Source organism: Carcharodon carcharias, chromosome 37 (genome assembly GCF_017639515.1).
Source record: "Carcharodon carcharias isolate sCarCar2 chromosome 37, sCarCar2.pri, whole genome shotgun sequence".
NCBI classification, from domain to species: Eukaryota; Metazoa; Chordata; class Chondrichthyes; order Lamniformes; family Lamnidae; genus Carcharodon; species Carcharodon carcharias.
The window spans coordinates 2,637,960-2,655,950 of record NC_054503.1 but is presented as its reverse complement, the minus strand read 5'-3'; the positions used below and the strand labels follow the sequence as shown (position 1 = coordinate 2,655,950).

General features: G+C 50.8%; 1 protein-coding gene across 2 annotated transcripts in view; it reads left to right on the top strand.

The window, feature by feature from the left end:
* Nucleotides 1–17,991, top strand: part of LOC121272973 (neurexin-2-like) — a 2,565,635-nt gene that overhangs the window by 78,804 nt on the left and 2,468,840 nt on the right. For both annotated transcript variants that reach the window (XM_041179880.1, XM_041179879.1), the window contains exon 2: nucleotides 7,282–7,294. In XM_041179880.1, the coding sequence (XP_041035814.1) occupies nucleotides 7,282–7,294 (13 nt within the window). The remainder of the gene's footprint in view (nucleotides 1–7,281; nucleotides 7,295–17,991) is intronic.

Sequence of the window (17,991 nt, the reverse complement as noted above, 5' to 3'; positions counted from 1 at the left end):
TTTCATCCCAGACAACATCCTGGTGAATCTCCTCTGCACCCCCTCCAGTGCAATCACATCCTTCCTATAATGTGGCGACCAGAACTGCACACAGTACTCCAGCTGTGGCCTCACCAAGGTTCTATACAACTCCAACATGACCTCCCTTCTTTTGTAATCTATGCCTCGATTGAAAAAGGCAAGTATCCCATATGCCTTTTTCACCACCCCACTAACATGCCCCTCACTAATCGTGAGGTAGTGACCTTGGTTGAAGGATAAATATTGGCCAGGACTACCTGGAGACTGTCCTCCTGCTCTTTTTCAAAACAGAGCAGTGAAATCTTTTTCACTCAATGAAGAGTCAGATGAGGCCCCAACTTAACACCTCATCCAGACCAGGGTACAGTACAGCACGCCCTGAGCACTGCGGTGTCAACTGTGATTCCAAGGCCCTGGAGTGGGATTTGAACCAACACCCTTCTCTCTTAGAGCGTTGGAGGCAGTTCGGAGGAAGTTTGCTAGACTGATACCTGGAATGAGTGGGTTGTCTTATGAGACTGGGCTTGTTTCCACTGGAGTTTAGAAGAGTGAGGGGTGATTTGATTGAAGTGTATAAGATCCTGAACAGTCTTGACAAGGATGTGGAAAGCATGTGGGTGAGTCCAGAACAAGAGATGAGGAGAAATTTTTTCTCTCGGAGGGTCGTGCGACTTTGGAACTTTCGGCCTCAGAAGGCGGTGGAGGCGGGGTCACTGAATATTTTTAAGGCGGAGGTGGATAGATTCTTGTTAGGCAAGGGGATCAAAGGTTATCGGGGGGTAGAGGGAATGTGGAACTCGAAACACAAACAGATCAGCCATGATCTTATTGAATGGCGGAGAAGGCTCATGAGGCCTACTTCTGCTCCTATTTCACATGTGCTTCCCATTTAAGACGGAGCTGAGACTAGCTTAATATTCCAGATTTACTACTTGCATTATTTGTTGAGACTAACTTAGTCAGAGAGCTAATTGTACTGGCACGCCTCATGGTTGGCACGCATTGATGGCTACGTGGGAGATTAGGGACATTTTCTTTATTGTGGAAGAAATAATGTTGTGTTTTTGCGTTCACTCTTTATTGAATGGTCATGTTAGCGCCCAGTGTTGTACTTCCCACTCTGTGTGATTTTTTTCCCCCCTTTATTCTTTGAGGGGATATAGGCATCATTGGCAAGGATAGCATTTATTGCCTGTCCCTTGGTGCCTCTTGAAAGGTGAGTGGCTTGCTCAGCCACTTCAGAGGGCAGTTAAGAGTCCAGCACATTGCTGTGGGGTCTGTAGGCCAGACTGGGTAAGGATGGCAGATTTCCTTCAGCGAACCAGGTGGGTTTTTCCAACCATTGATGGTCGTTCTCATGGTCACCATTACTGCGGCTAGCTTTTCAATTCCAGATTATCAATTTATTTTTATTTCGCCAGCTGCCGTGGTGGGATTTGAACTGGTGTCCCCGCAGAGCATTAACCTGGGCCTCTGGATTACCAATGTCCGGTGACATTGTCATGACGCCACCATCTCCCCCAGAGCCCAGAGCGTGAACCCAGAAACCTGTGACTCAGAAGCAGGCGCACTACCAACTGACACACAATGGCGGGCGTAACCTGCTTTCCTTTCCTAACGATAGAAACTTAGGAGCAACTCTAGGCCATTCGGCCCCTCGAGCCTGCTCCGCCATTCAACTAGATCATGGCTGATCCTCTACCTCAATGCCATCTTCCCTCACCATCCCTGTATCCCTTGATTGTCATTGATTATCGGAGGCTAGACATTGGCCACAACACTTTGCTCGTTGTACCCTTAATGGATGGCCCGAATCTGCATGCAACTTGCTGACTGGAGCTTAAGTAGGATCAATATTATCTCATTGCTTTGGCACTCTGTGACAGGGGGAGATTACTTTAGCTATGATGTATGTGTTTCATGAGGATTTATCCGTCCTCAGATATACAGAGCAGAAAATCTCGCACTCATACACCAGCTGACCTCCAAGGAGGTTGCACACAGGGACTGAAGATCAATCACAAAGACAACTCCTATACTAACGCCTGCGAGGGGGACATTAATAAGCTGACAGAGAGTGTGCGCGTGCAGTTGGCAAACGGATGCCCGTTGAGGTCAGCATGAGGCTGCGCGTGTTGGCAGAAGGAATAAGAGGGCCAAGTAACTGTGGAAAATAAGGATCTTAAAGGTGGTGGAGGAATAGAGGGATCTGGGGACAGTTACAGATACACAAATCACCCTAAAGTAGTGATATGGGTTAATAAAAGAAAAAAAAGCAGACAAAAGCAGTGGGTTTTGTTTCTGGAGGGATAGAGTTGAAAAGCAGAGAGGTTATGTTAACCTTGCATAAACCCTTGGTTAGATCGCACTTGGAGTTCCTGTGAACAGTTCTGTTCTCCATATTATAAAAAGGACATTAGAAAAAAAGGTTTACTCGAATGGTACCAGAACTGAGAGGTTATAACCCATCAGGAAAGGCTGGGCCTCTATTTTCTGGAAAAGAGAAGGCCTACTCAAGATCTTTAAACCTCTGAAAGAGTTTGACAGGTTTTATGATGCTTGTGTTAGAGCGCCGAACGATATGACAGTCACTAAGTAATCCAGTAGGGAACATCTTCACCCGTATCAGATATAAAAAAGCTCTGGTAAAATGTGAGGATTCTTTCCACCCTGAATTTCAGACTGTGGGCCTCATTTCTCGAAAAGAGAAGGCAACCCGGTAGAGGTCATTAATGTTGTGAAGAGAGTTGATAGGGTGGATGTGGAGGGGATGTTTCCACTTGTGGGTGAGATCATCACTATGAGACAGTCACTCATTATTCCACCCTGGAATTCAGGAGAAACTCCTTCACCCAGAGAAGCGGGGAGAACGTGGAACTCGCTCCCACAGGGAGCGAGTGAGGTGAATAGTGTAGATACATTGAAGGGGGAAGCTGGATGAACACACGAGGGGGAAAGGAGTAGAAGGCTACGTTGATGGGGTCGGGTGAAGATGGGATGGGGGGGAGGCTCGTGTGGAGCACATGCCTGCTGAGCGAATGCTTGGCTCGCCTCCACCTCCTGCAACACTGAACCTGCCTCAGAGCCTGGGACACCCTCACACGTTAGGCTCACAGTCCCACCTCGCTCACGGGACGAAGTGTTCACCAGGAACAGGTGGTCCTCTCGTATGGACGCACCTCGTGACGCTGAAGGCTTTCCTCCTCCTCCAGCCGCTTGTGCCGACGTCTGTTTATCAGGCGCCGCTTTGGAGGTTATTCTTAAGTTTTCGAGAAGGAGGGGACCAGCCATTGAGCGTGTGGAGGCTCCCCTATAGATCCACCCCTAAACCCCACACCCACTCCTCCCCCCACTGCTGTCGGAGGGCATTAGGTGGCGATTGGTTTAAGCCCGTTTGCCGACACAGAGCGGGAGCTGCACTTGGAGCGTCGGACACGAGTGAGGCCCCAAATTCACCGCCCTGATAAAATTCGGTGGCTCAGCTGACCAAGGAGGGGTAGCCCCCCTACCCCACCGCCCCCCGGCTATATCGTGAGCAGCAGGTGCCGTTGCAAGGCAGCTTTCCACCCTCCAAAAGGGGAGGTGCATTTTGACTCCCCGGCGGCTGTGAGGTGAACTTGCCCACACGGAGGAGGCGCGAGGAGGGACCCCTTTTGGGTTTTCCTGACGCCACATCCCAGGGACCGGTGGAGGAGCTGGAGGGAAAGTAAGACCACTTATCCAGCCACGGCTCCGAGCGGAGCTCTCTCACCCAGCGAGCGGGCTGGCTTTACAAAGAGCCACTCGCAAGAGGCTGAGCCCACCACCCAGGCTGACACCACCCCCCCCCGCTCCCAGCCACAGCACCGAGCGAGTGCCAATCCTCTGCTGGAGGTGCCATACCTTTCACACTACACCTGAAACCCAGGTCCTTCCCGCCATCTTGGCTGGATGTTCCGCCATTCCAAGAGAGAGCTGGCAGCGCCCCACCCCCCCCCACCCATTGCACCCGACCAGCATCCATCTCACCCACCACCCAAAAACTCACCTGTTTCACGGGGGATCTTGCTGTGCTGCACCTGGGCTACCTCCAAGTGGGATGCATTAAGGCACTTTACAAGTGCTTGATCTCTCTGAAACCACTTGCACTGAGCTTTTGCACCCACCACACCCCCCCCACCCCCCGACCCTACCAATCACTTCTTCCTCTCGCAGCCATCTTCCCAGTGTTAGCCGCTCTTAATGAGCGGAAGACCCTTGGCCTAAAACTGGGTGGTAACCGTGCGATCAGTTAGTGTGAGACTGTTGAGCCAAATGGCATGGAATGTACAGCACCAAAAACACAGACCATTCGGCCCAGCTAATCTCCTGGCATTCATACCCCACACGAGTCCCCTCCTGTTGTATCTCAGCTTTTCAACAAAACTATCCCCTTTTCACTGGGGTTGGGGGTCAGGGGTCAGGGTTGGGGCTGGGGGTCTTGTGGCACAGTGGCAGTGCCCCTACCTCTGGGCCAGACGTCCCAGGTTCAAGTCCCATCTCAGGGGACTTGATGTCCATAGAAGGTGTGTTCATGACATGGCCACACAGGGTGGATTATCAGTCTGTACATCCTTCCAATATGCCTGGTGGCAGTGGATACCAAGGCCCTCTTCAAGCATGGTACCAGGAGGAGGGCAATCCACTTTACACTCATGTACTCACCTAACGTCTTCAGCAACTAAGCTGTTTACCTCAACGGCTTCCCCTGACAGCGTATTTTACATTCTAACCACCCTTCGGGTAAAGGAGTTGCTCCCTATTTGCCTCCCGAGTTTATTAGTGACCCACTTCCATTTGTAGCTCCTCGTTTTGGATTTTTCCTACAAGGAAGAAACATTCCTTACTCTTCTACCCTGTCCGATGCCATTAAGGACCTCAGCTGGGGGCCCCCTCTAAGGGGTGGGCTTTCGGCAGTGGGGGTGGGGAGCAGGGGGTGGGTGGGTGGGGGCATTGCTTGCCCCTTCCCCCCTCCCCCACCATGAGAAAGGTCGCTTGCCCAACTTCAATAAAAAAAAAAGGCTGCCTCGCGGCCATATCTGACTTTGGGGCGGCCTGAGCGATCTCAGGGTGGGACTTGCGCCCCTCAGCGGATTTTGGTCCCCCCTCCCTCCCCGCCTCTCCCCACCCCCCCGAGGGCTGTCAGCCAGCCTGACTGGCCGACGGCTCTCGCTGATGGGGGGGTGATGGGGGGGGGGGGCGTGGTGCTGTGGGAAGAGGTCACGCAGGAAACTTTGCCGGCTCAAGCAGGCCGCCAACCCTGGCCAAAATCCGGCCCTCGTCAACCACCACCGCCCCTCCCCCCAACTCCTCAACAACACCACCACCACCACCCCCCCCCAAGTTTTTTTCAAACCATTTTGACGTTGAGTTACTTGTGGCAGGCCCAATTCATGAACATAATGTGTGAGGAATAGCGTTTCAAGCCAGAATTTTGCACATCTCCCCCCACCCCACCGGCGGGCATGTTTCCCAAGGTCGGTGGAGGGGGAAGGGCACATAAAATACGGTGGGTGTCCATCCCACCACCTTCATGCCCGCCACCGAGCTCTCCCCCATAACACGGGGGTTGGGGGAGAGGGTGGAGTGGGTTGGCGCTGAAATTGTAAGTCAGCCATATTTAAATGAACAATTAAGGGTCAATGAGGCTTGTTATCAAGCCAGTTGACCCCGACAATATGCCACCCGCATCATAAAATGACTGGCGTGGGCAGCCGGGCGCAAACTGATTTTGTTTTTTAACTTCTCCCAGAACGGGGATTGAACCCTGTGCTGCTGCCACCAACCCACACCGGCCGTGCAGCCAGCCTGCCCCAGCGAGGGCTTCGAGCTGCTGTGGCAACGCGTACATACGTGCGAACGTACGAATCCGGAAGCAGGAGTGAGGCCACTCGGCCCCTTGAGCCTGCACCGCCATCCAATAAGATTGTGGCTGAAATGAATGTAACCTCAACTCCACATATCTGCGCCCCCCACCCCCCCCCACAATAACCTTTCACCCCCTGATAACCTTTCACCTCCCCCGATAACCTTTCACCCCCTGATAACCTTTCACCTCCCCCGATAACCTTTCACCTCCCCCGATAACCTTTCACCTCCCCGATAACCTTTCACCCCCGATAACCTTTCACCTCCCTCGATAACCTTTCACCCCCTGATAACCTTTCACCCCTGATAACTTTTCACCCCCCAATAACCTTTCACCTCCCTCGATAACCTTTCACCACCCGATAACCTTTCACCGCCCCCGATAACCTTTCACCCCCATCGCTTGATAAAGAGTAGATCATCTGTTTTTTTTTTCATTTGTTGTTCGTTGAAGCATAAATATTGGTCCCAACATAAATGTTGGTTTGTTTATTAATTGAATTTAAATTCCACTAACTGCCATGTGTGGGATTTGAACCCATGACCCCAGCCCCCCCCCCCCCAGAGCATTAGCCTGGGGGGGTCGCTTGGATCACTAGCTCAGTGATATTACCACGACACCACCATCTCCTCACAAGAGGGAGGAACAAGGGTTGGAGCTCATTCCCATTGTGCCTTCAGAACAACGCAAGGTGCTTTGACAAGTCGATGAAGGTATATTTGAAGTACAGCTGTCTCTACCCGGAGGGATGCCAACTCTCTCCGCTTCTCTGTGGAACGTGCCAGCGGAGATCAACTCAGGGTTAACCCAGTCAGGGCCAGGAATTGAACCTGCGCGGCTCTTTGCAGCTCTGCCCAGTGGGCAGCCCCTCCTTGCAGCCGCCCCTGGGGCTGGTGTCCTGGATTCTGGATTCAGCCAGTCCTTCATCAGGCTCCTGCCGCTGTTGACCTCCAGGTAGTTGCCCTTCTGCTGGCGCAGCTTATTTGCCGGGCACAGGCCAGTAATTATACGTAAATTAGTTCTGCTTGAGCGGCCTTATGGATCTCGGAAAGCTGTCAGGCAGACAAGCATTTGAAGTCCCTCGAGAGGTGAAAGACCTCGCTGTCAAACTCGCAGCCACAACAGGCTGGAAAGTTGACAGCCATTTGAGATTATCCTATTGACTCCAGGAAATGGATATCGGCATCTGGGCCTCTGACAGGAGAGCACATTACCTCGCCACAGTCCCGGAGAGCGAAACCTTCCAGCAAATTAACCTCATCGTTTCCAAAGCCTTCCTTCATCGCTAGAATGCGTGCTTGCTGTTTCCAGAACCTCACCCCCACACCCACCCCCACCCCCACCAACGCCAAAGCCTGTCCACCATCTACAAGACACAAGTCAGGAGTGTGATGGAATACTCTCCACTTGCCTGGACGAGTGCAGCTCCCACAACACTCAAGAAGCTCGACACCATCCAGGACAAAGCAGCCCCGCTTGACTGGCTCCCCATCCACAAACATCCACTCCCTCCACCACCGACGCACAGTAGCAGCAGTGTGTGTACCATCTACAAGATGCACTGCAGCAACTCACCAAGGCTCCTTCAACAGCACCTTCCAAACCGATGGCCTCTACCACCTAGAAGGACAAGGACAGCAGACACATGGGAACACCACCACCTGCAAGTTCCCCTCCAAGTCACTCACCATCCTGACTTGGAAATATATCGGCCGTTCCTTCACTGTCGCTGCGTCAAAATCCTGGAACTCCCTCCCTAACAGCACTGTGGGTGTACCTACACCACAGGGGCTGCAGCGGCTCAAGAAGGCACCTCATCACTGCCTTGTCAAGGGGCAATTAGGGATGGGCAATAAATGATGGGCCCAGCCAGCGAAGTTCACATCCCATAAATAAACATAAATTTTAAAAGTGGTCATGTCACGGGGCGAGTAATCCAGAGGCCCAGATGAATGTTCTGGGGACAGGGGCCCAAATCCCACCACGGCAGCTGGTGGAATTTAAATTCTATTAATAAATTTGGAATTATAAAGGTAGCCTCAGTGGTGGTGACCATGACAACCATCATCGATTGTTGTAAAAACCCATCTGGTTCACTAACGTCCCCTTTAGAGAAGGAAATCTGCCGTCCTTACCCGGTCTGGGCCTACATGTGACTCCAGACCCCACAGCGATGTGGTTGACTCTTAACTGCCCCTGAAATGGTTGAGCCAGCCCCTCAGTTCAAGGGCAATTAGGGATGGGCAACAAATGCTGGGCCTCGCCAACGACGCCCACATCCCATGAAAGAAGAAACAAAAAGGAAGTCCCACTCCAAGGCCCGAGTGCGGAAACCAAGGCTGACACTCTGAGGGAGTGCTGCTCTGACGGAGGTGCCACCCTTTGAAGGAGACGTTAAGCTGAGGCCCTGACGACCCCACTCAGGTGGGTGTAAAAGGTCTCATGTTGTTCTTTCGAAGACGAGTGGGGCAGTTGTTATCCCTGGTGCCTTGGCCAATCTTGATCCCTCAATCAGCATCACCAAAACAGATTACCTGGTCACACTATTGCCACGTTACACTTTATTGGGGGAGGAGGTGGCATTGTGGTATTGTCACCAAACCAGTAATGCAGAGACCCCGGGTGAATGTTGTGGGGACCTGGGCTCAAATCCCAATATGGTGGAATTTGAGTTCAATAAAAATCTGGAATTAGAAGTCTAATCATGACCATGAATCAATTGTCTGAAAAACCCATCTGGTTCACTAATGTCCTTTCCAGAAGGAAATCTTCCATCCTTACCCACTCTGGCCTCTGTGTGACTTTTTATATATATATAAAAAAAAATCATTCATGGGATGGGGGCAGGTATCAAGGCCAGCATTTATTGCCCTTCCTTAAACATTTCAGAGGGGAGTTGAGAGTCAGCCATATTGCTGTGGGGTCTGGAGCCACAAGTAGGCCAGACCAGGTAAGGATGGCAGATTTCCTTTCCCTGAAGAGCTATTAGTTTACAACAATCAATAATAGTTTCATGGTCATCATTAGACTTTTAATTTCACCTTCTGCCATAGCAAGATTTGAACCCAGGATCCATCCGCCAGGTCTTTGGATTGCTAGTCCAATGGCACCATCACCACCCCATCCCTGTGGCTTCTCCAGACCCACAGCACCGTGGCTAACTCTCAAATGCCCTCTGCGGTGGCCTAGCAAGTCACTCAAACCGCGACAGACAATTGGAAGCACGTGCACTGCAGTGGTTCCAGAAGGCACCGCACCACCAGCCTCCCAAGGGGGCAGTTAGGGATGGCCAACAACTGCATTGCCTCAGCGATAGATGAATGAATTTTTAAAAAAAGTTGGCTTTGAGACATCCAGTGGTCACGAGAAAAGGGCTATAAGTGGAAGTCTTCCATTTGTTACTGCGTTCCTGTTTGTGGGAGCTTGCTGTGTACAAATTGGCTGCAGCGCCTCCTACAGGATGACAGCAACCACACTTCTAAAAGCACCTCATTGGCCGTAAAACGCTTCAGGACATCCCCAGGCTGTGAAAGTTGCTATAGAAAAGCCTTCAGCTGCCCAGGTGAATTTTTGTGAGCATTTCCAATTTGGACTAAAATAGCGGAGGGCGCTGGGAATGAAAACGGAAAGTGCTGGAAAAATTCCGCAGGCCTGGCGGTATCTGCGGCGAGGGAAGCAGGGTTAACGATGCGAGCCCATGGTGACATTTTGGACTCGCAGCGTTAACTCCTGTCTTTCTCTCTCCATGCCATTGCTGCCAGGGCCTCCTGCTGAACTTGTTTCTTCAGCACTTTGTTTTTTTTTTCATTTCGGTTTTGGGTTCGTCAGAAAATGGCAATCCGGCATCTTAAGTAACTGAGAGGAAGTAAAAGGGATATTATGGTAAAGTTGTGTCAAAATATTTGCTGCCTTGGGCTTTTAATATTTCAAGTATTGAGCTGTAAATCAATAGACAGCCAAGGACACAGTGAGGACAGAAACCATGTTGGTACACGTTGCTGTGATTGAGGCTGTACTGGGCAAATCTCAGACCTGTGCGCTCAACTCATTTTTGCAAGACCCCATTGAAAAGGCAACGATCTACCAGAAGGAAAAAGACAGTAAAAACTGGGAAATAAGAGTACTGGTCCGAACTGGTCTTGCATACCTTAAAATGGAACACCAGTAATAACTGGGAAATAAGAGTACTGGTCCGAACTGGTCTTGTATCCCTTAAAATGGAACACCAGTAAAAACTGGGAAATAAGAGTACTGGTCCCAACTGGTCTTGTATTCCTTAAAATGGAACACCAGTAAAAACTGGGAAATAAGAGTACTGGTCCCAACTGGTCTTGTATACCTTAAAATGGACCAGTAAAAACTGGGAAATAAGAGTACTGGTCCCAACTGGTCTTGTATACCTTAAAATGGAACACCAGTAAAAACTGGGAAATAAGAGTACTGGTCCCAACTGGTCTTGTACACCTTAAAATGGAACACCAGTAAAAACTGGGAAATAAGAGTACTGGTCCCAACTGGTCTTGTATACCTTAAAATGGACCAGTAAAAACTGGGAAATAAGAGTACTGGTCCCAACTGGTCTTGTATACCTTAAAATGGAACACCAGTAAAAACTGGGAAATAAGAGTACTGGTCCCAACTGGTCTTGTATACCTTAAAATGGAACACCAGTAAAAACTGGGAAATAAGAGTACTGGTCCCAACTGGTCTTGTACACCTTAAAATGGAGGCAGGTGACCAAGGAGTTTTAAGGAGTGTCTTAAAGGAGGAGAAAGAGAGAGAGAGAGTGAGAGCAAGAGTGGGGGACAGGTTCAGGGAGGGAATTCCAGAGCTTAGGTCCCAGGCAGCTGAAGGCACGGCCACCAACAGTGGAGCGATGGAAATCGGGAGGGGGTTTGGGGGGGGGAAAGAGTGGGGGACAGTGGGGGGGAGGGGGAGTGGAGGGGAGGGGAATGCTCCAGAGGCTGGGAATCGGAGGAGTCCAGAGATATCTGAGGGCTGTTAGAATGGAGGAGATAGTGGAGATGGGGAGGGGTTGGAGTGTGGGGGGGGTGAGTGGTCAAGGCCTTGAAGGGGTTATGAAAATAAGGCTGTGAGTTTTAAAAGTGCCTGGCCAGGGTCTAGCGTAGGCCAGCGAGCGCAGGAGGGTGATGGGTGAGAGGGGTGAAGGGCGCGAGTGAAGACACAGGTCGCAGGTTCGGATGACCTCAGCTTCGCGGGGGGTGGAACGTCGGAGGCTGGCCAGGAGCGCGTTGGAAAATGCTGGGGGGGGTGGGGGGGGGGGGGGGTGGGATTTCGGTGGAGGCGAGCGGGAGTGGCTGCTAATCGGGGCCTCCTCCTGCGATCGGGTCGTCTCACGCTGGCCGGCTGGCGTGAATCGCGCGCTACAGCGCTCGGCGCTGCCTGTGCGTGCGGCGTGAGTGTGTGTGTGTGTGTGTGTGTGTGGGGGGGGGGGAAGGAGGGCGAGCACAGAACCGTACACGCGGGTGCGCGGAGCTGCCTCAGGGAGCTGAAGCCTTTTGAACATAGAAAAGTAAAGAATTTAAAAATGTTAACAACGTGTCCCCCCACCCCCCCCACCCCCACCACCCCACACGAGCAGGGGCACGTTACAAATCAGTTCGAAAGACTTTTATTTCCTCAAGAAGAAAAGCCAAAGGCCGTAGGGTTGGACGGGCAGCGGATAGGTTCATTTAGTTACCCCTCCGATGGCCTCAATCGGGCCTGTCCAGTGCTGGCGGGCACGCCGCCGCCTCCTGCTGGCGGTGACATCATCGTGCGCCATTTTACACTCGCTCGGGTTCCAGCAGCTGATGAGCCGAGACGGTGGGGGGGTGGGGAGTGGGGCGTGGGGGGGTGGGGTGGTTGCATCATTTGGTGACGTGACAGGGGCGGAAATGAGGGTAACGTTGGCGACGTGGGTGAGAGGTTGGAAGCTCGTCTCGGGGTCAAACCCGTCGCTGAGCTTTGCATGCATCGAGCGGGGTCCCCATTCCTTGTCGGAGGGCGGGAGATGCTGGCGCCAGGCCTAGGTGCCGCTGAGGTGCCCTGCACGGTCAAGCTTCAGTTAACTAAAAAATATTCATGGGCATTGGGGGCGGAAAAATAACTGCAGCTGAGTCGCCGGTCAACCATGGCTGAGTGCTAGGGCAAACTCAAGGGTCACAATAGCCACCCCCCCCCCAACCCTACCGTTCCTGTCTGCCCCTCGAGGCGCGAGGCCGCTCGCAGAACCAGGAGGCAAGAACAGCCGGGGCAAACGAGGGGCTTCCTGCCTGCCTTTGCTGCTTCTAGCCCTGTGGGACAGGGCCTCAAGGTCGTGCGACCCCGGTGGTCTTACTAACAGTGCCCGTGTGTCGCTAGTAAGACAACAGCATCCAAACTTGAGTCATCGAATCATTATGGCACGGAAGGAGGTCATTTGGCCCGCCTTGTCCCTGCCGGCCCTCTCTCCAAGAGCGACCCCCCCCCCCCCCCACCCCCGCCGCCGGCCCCACTCCACCACCCTTTCCCTGGAGCCCCACAAACCTTTCCCCTTTACGTTAACTATTGGATTCCCTTTCGAGAGCCCTTCCCTCTGGCAGCGTTCTCCACATCCTGACTTCCCAAGCGGCTCATTAGCTGCCGGTTGCTTTGGCCCATGCTGAGCGTTTAAAGGCGCTACCTAAACGCAGGCTGCTCCTTTTCCCAGGGGGCCTGCACTCGCGGCCGGCAAGGCACTAGGCTGGCCCCGGCCTACTGAAAAAGGCCTAGGGCTAAATAAAAGCTTCTTTCTGCCTTGAGATGTCAAAATGAGATTTGCTGAGGAGCTGCTTTTGCTGCAGTGAGTGTTAAACTGTGTTAAAACCACACTCTACACGCATCTGTTAAAATTGATGCTGACGTCTCCTGCCAACTTGACTCTTACCAGTTGTTAGTTATGTCTGCCACAGACATAAGAGTGCAACTTCAGGAGTCTTCCATTGCTGAATACGCACCACCTCCCTGATTACAACCAAGGCGCCAATCATGTTGTCTCTCATGATAAAAGCAAACTACTGCGGATGCTGGAAATCTGAAACAAAAACAAAAATAGCTGGAAAAACCCAGCAGGTCTGACAGCATCTGCGGGGAGGGACACAGTCAACGTTTCGAGTCCGTATGACCCTTCATCAGAACTGAGGGAATATTGAAATGAGGTGAAATATAAGCTGGTAGAGAGGGGGTGGGACGGATAGAGCTGGATAGAGGGCCAGTGATAGGTGGAGACAAAGAAGAGATTGCCAAAGATGTTATAGAAAAAAGCACAGCGGGGTGTTGACGGTGGTGATATTATCTAAGGGATGTGCTGATGGGGACATTAAGGGTAGCAAGCTAGTGGCAGATGGCCCTAGTGGGGGTGGGGTGGGGGGAAGGGATCGGAATGGGCTGAAAGGTGGAGATAAAACAATAGATCGAAATAAATTTAAAAATAAGTGGGAAAAGAAAAATACTATTTTTTTTAAATTAAAAATTATTAACTGAAGGCTGCCTTCCAGAATGTCCCCTCACTCTCGGAATTCGCTGGAAGCAGTGCCCAAATGGATTCATGAGGAAAAACTTTTACGCAGCGAGTAAATAGGGTCCAGGGTTTGCTTCCTTATTCGTTCATGGGATGTGGGCATCGCTGGCTGGGCCCAGCATTTATTGCCCATCCCTAATTGCCCCTCGAGAAGGTGGCGGTGAGCTGCCGCCTTGAGCCGCTGCAGTCCCTGTGGTGTAGGTACACCCACCGTGCTGTTAGGGAGGGAGTTCCAGGATTTTGACCCAGCGACAGTGAAGGAGCGGCCGATATATTTCCAAGTCGGGATGGTGAGTGACTCGGAGGGGAACTTGCAGGTGGGTGGTGTTCCCCATGCATCTGCTGCCCTTGTCCTTCTAGATGGTAGAGGTTGTGGGTTTGGAAGGTGCTGTTGAAGGAGCCATGGCGAGTTGCTGCAGTGCATCTTGTAGATGGTACACACACTGCTGCTACTGTGCGTCGGTGGTGGAGGGAGTGAATGTTGAAGGTGGTGGATGGGGCTGCTTTGTCCTGGATGGTGGAGGCAGTTTCAATTGTGGTTTTTGAGGGAACTTGGGGGGAGATGATGGTGAAATGGTAATATCACTGGACTACCAATCCAGGGGCTCAGGCTAATGCTCTGGGGGACACGGGTTCAAACCCCACCACGGCCGCTGGTAGAATTTAAATTCAATTAACAATCTGGAATTGAAAGCTAATCTTAGTAATGATGACCATAGAACCAACGTTGATTGTCATAGAAAAAAAACATCTGGTTCACTAATGTCTCTTTAGAGAAGGAAATCAGCCATCCTTACCCGGTCTGGCCTACATGTGACTCCAGACCCACAGCGACGTGGTTGACTTTTACACACCCTCTGAAATGGCCGAGCGAGACACTCGGTTCAAGGGAAATTCGGGGATGGGCAGCAAATTCTGGCCTTGCCAGTGAGGCCCACACCCCATGAAAGAAACCTAAAGAGAAAAGAATTGTGGGGCTCTGGATAAAAGGTGGGAGGGTGAATGGGACGAGCTCAATTGCTCCTGCAGAGAGCCAACATGGCTTTCTGCAGATCTATAGTTCTATAAATAACTTGAATGGGACGAGAGATGATTGGCGTTGTGTGATATATACTGAAAAATAGGCTCTGGGATCTTGATAGCAGGTATCCTCCGTGAGATTATAGACCTTATGGTGTCTGTAGAGAGCTGCTGGGGGCTACTCGGTCTCTATTCCACCTTGTCTGGATGTTTCCAAGGAGGGGGGTGGTGGGGAGGGTAGATTAAAACACTCACAAGGCCGACAGACTTGATGAGCGAGGAAGGAAGAGAATCACAGAATTGTTCCAGCACAGAAGGAGGCCATGAGGCACAGCATGTCTGCACCGGCTCTCCCGAATTCACAATTTACTCAGCGTCATGTCCCCACCGTCTGCCCAGAGGCTTTGTTTTCAAATAACCGTCTGGCTCCCTCGTTGGGGGGTGATGGCGAGGTAGTGGTCATGTCCCTGGGCTAGTAATCCAGGGCCCCAGGCTAATGCTCTGGGGGACACGGGTTCAAACCCCACCACGGCCGCTGGTGGAATTTAAATGCAATTAATAAAATCTGGAATTGAAAGTTAGTCTCAGTGGTGGTGACCATGGTGACCATCATCGATTGTTGTAAAAACCCGTCCTTACCCGGTCTGGGCCTACACGTGACTCCAGACCCACTCTTAACTACCCCTCTGAAATGGCCTCGCAAGCCCCTCAGTTCAAGAGCAATTAGGGACAGGCAACAAGCGCTGGCCTTGCCAACAAGACTCACAGCCCGTGAAAGAATAAAAACTTGCCTCGTGGAAAGGTTTTTTTCTCATATCGCTTTTGCTTCTTTTGCAAACGACCTTAAATCTATGCCCTCTCGTTCTCGATCCTTCTGCCAATAGGAACAGCTTCTCCCTATCGACTCTGTCCTGACCCTTCATGATTTTCAACGCCTCTATCAAATCTCCCCTCACCCTTCTCTTCTCCAAGGAAAATAGTCCCAACTCCTCCAATCTATTTTCATAACCGAAGTTCCTCATCCCTGGAACCATTCTCGTGAATCCTTTCCACACTGTCCCCAAAGCCTTCGCATCCTTCCTAAAGTGCGGTGCCCAGAGCTGAGGCTGAACCAGTGTCTTATACAAGTTCAACATAACTTCATTGCTCTTGTACTCTTTGCTCTTATTAATAAATCCGAGGATACTGTTGGATCCTCATCGCCAGTTTGTTAGGACGTATGGATCTGGGTTGTATGTTTGTTGTGGGATGGCTGAGTTGGTACGATAGACAGAGTTGACCAGCAGACACTTCTTAGGTGGAACACATTCTGTTTATTTACAAAGGTACTCAGCAGTTACACTTGTCATACTTCTGACCACTAACATAATAACATAAGAAATAGGACCTGGAGTAGACCACTTGGCCCCTCGAGCATGCTCCGCTATTCAATAAGATCACGGCTGATCTGTTTGTGTTTCGAGTTCCACATTCCCATCTACACCCCCCGATAACCTTTGATCCCCTTGCCTAACAAGAATCTATCTACCTCCGCCTTAAAAATATTCAGTGACCCCGCCTCCACCGCCTTCTGAGGCCGAGTTCCAAAGTCACATGACCCTCTGAGAGAAAACATTTCTCCTCATCTCTGTCCCTAAAAGGGCGACCCCTAATTTTAAAACAGTGACCCCCTAGTTCTGGACTCACCCACAAGAGGAAACATCCTTTCCACATCCACCTTGTCAAGACCGTTCAGGATCTTGTACACTTCAATCAAATCACCCCTCACTCTTCTAAACTCCAGTGGAAACAAACCCAGTCTGTCCAACCTTTCCTCATAAGACAACTCACTCATTCCAGGTACCAATCTAGTAAACCTCCTCTGAACCACCTCCAATGCAGACTAACGACAGACTACCGACGACAGAGGTAGCCCACGCTACTCCTCTATTGGTTATATAAGATCATGTGATCTTCCTTTATAATGTCAATGAACACAGATACTGTAAATATAGGAAACAGGAGGTAGGGAAAGCGATGGAGAAAGGAGAATATGAATGAAGATATGAAAAGAGGACAGTGGGAAGGGGAGGTTAGCAGGGTGTATCAACATCATTCTCATGTGGCAGATTCTGCTATCCATTTTTAGCTACTGTGGCATAATGGAGTTCAAATACACAGACTGGGGTTGTATTCCCTTGAATTTCGAAGGCTAATGGCTGATTTGATTGAAGTTTTTAAGATATTAAGGGGAGCTGATCGAGTAGGGCTGGTCTTGTGGCGCAGTGGGTGCCTTTGAGCCAGGAACTCGGGGTTCAAACCCCACACCTGGACTTGGCGGTCAAGGAAGGTGTGTTCATAATGCGGCCAAGCGGGTAGAGAGTCAACTTGTGAGATCCTTCCAACACCCGCCAATGGCCGGCAGTTAGAGCGGGAGGGCATCGCTGGTCAGCCCATGTAGTGGACAGCGTGTGGGAGGCAACTCTGCCAGGAATAACCATAACCATGGACCAGTGCCACGAGACCAGCCTTACTCTACCAGCTTCCCCCTTAAAACTTCAATCAAATTAGCCTTCTGAATTTGAGGGATAACAACCCCAGTTGGCACTGTTGCCAATGCCTCCTTAGAGCCAAAGAGAGATCAAGAGGAAACTATTGGCATCCATTAAATGTGGTTTCAGATTGCACAGGCCCATTCCCGAGCTCCCCAACAAGGTGCCCAACCATCCCATGTTTGCCGTGATTATCCCGGCGTTAGTGTGTTGCTGGACCATAGACCGTAAGACATAGGAGCCCTCAGCTCTGGAATTCTCCCTCTCTCTCCTCCTTTAAGACGCTCCTTAAAACCCACCTCTTTGACCTAGCTTGGTCACATGTCCCTCATATCTCCTCGTGGCACGGGGTCAAATTCTGCATAATAACAGTCCTCTGAAGCACCTTGGGCTGCTTCACTAGGGCTCTATATGGATATAACTTGTTAAGTCCTCCTTTTTATCTTTTTAACTTTTCTAAACTATTTCATTGGCTATGTAAACAGAACAGTATTTCTATCTATAGTTCACAATCCTGAGCATCAGTAATATTGATTATTCTGAAAGAAGCTTGGCTTCTCTTTGGAAGCGAGGTTTAGGCTTGACCTAATTGAATTCCTCCCAGGTCTGAAAAAGAAAGGATTGATCAACACACTGCACAGTTCAAATCCCAGAGGGCACAGATTAAGAATCAAGATGTTACCAGAGTGAAACAAAGTCAGGAAATAACAAAAGACCTGCATTTATGTATAACCTTCCACAACCTCAGGACTTCCCGAAGCGCACTCCAACCAGTGAGGTGCCTTTGGAGTACGGTCGCGGTTGTAACGTAGGGAACGTTAGCAGCGCACAGCAAGCTCCCACAAACAGCAGTGTGGTAACGGCACAGATAATCTGCTTTAGTGATATTGTTTAAGGCACGAGTATGATCCCAGGCATAGACAGACCTTGCCTCTGTGCTGGTTATCGAATTTTTTGCCAGGTGGTTCTGTGGTTTCAGATTGTACAGGCCC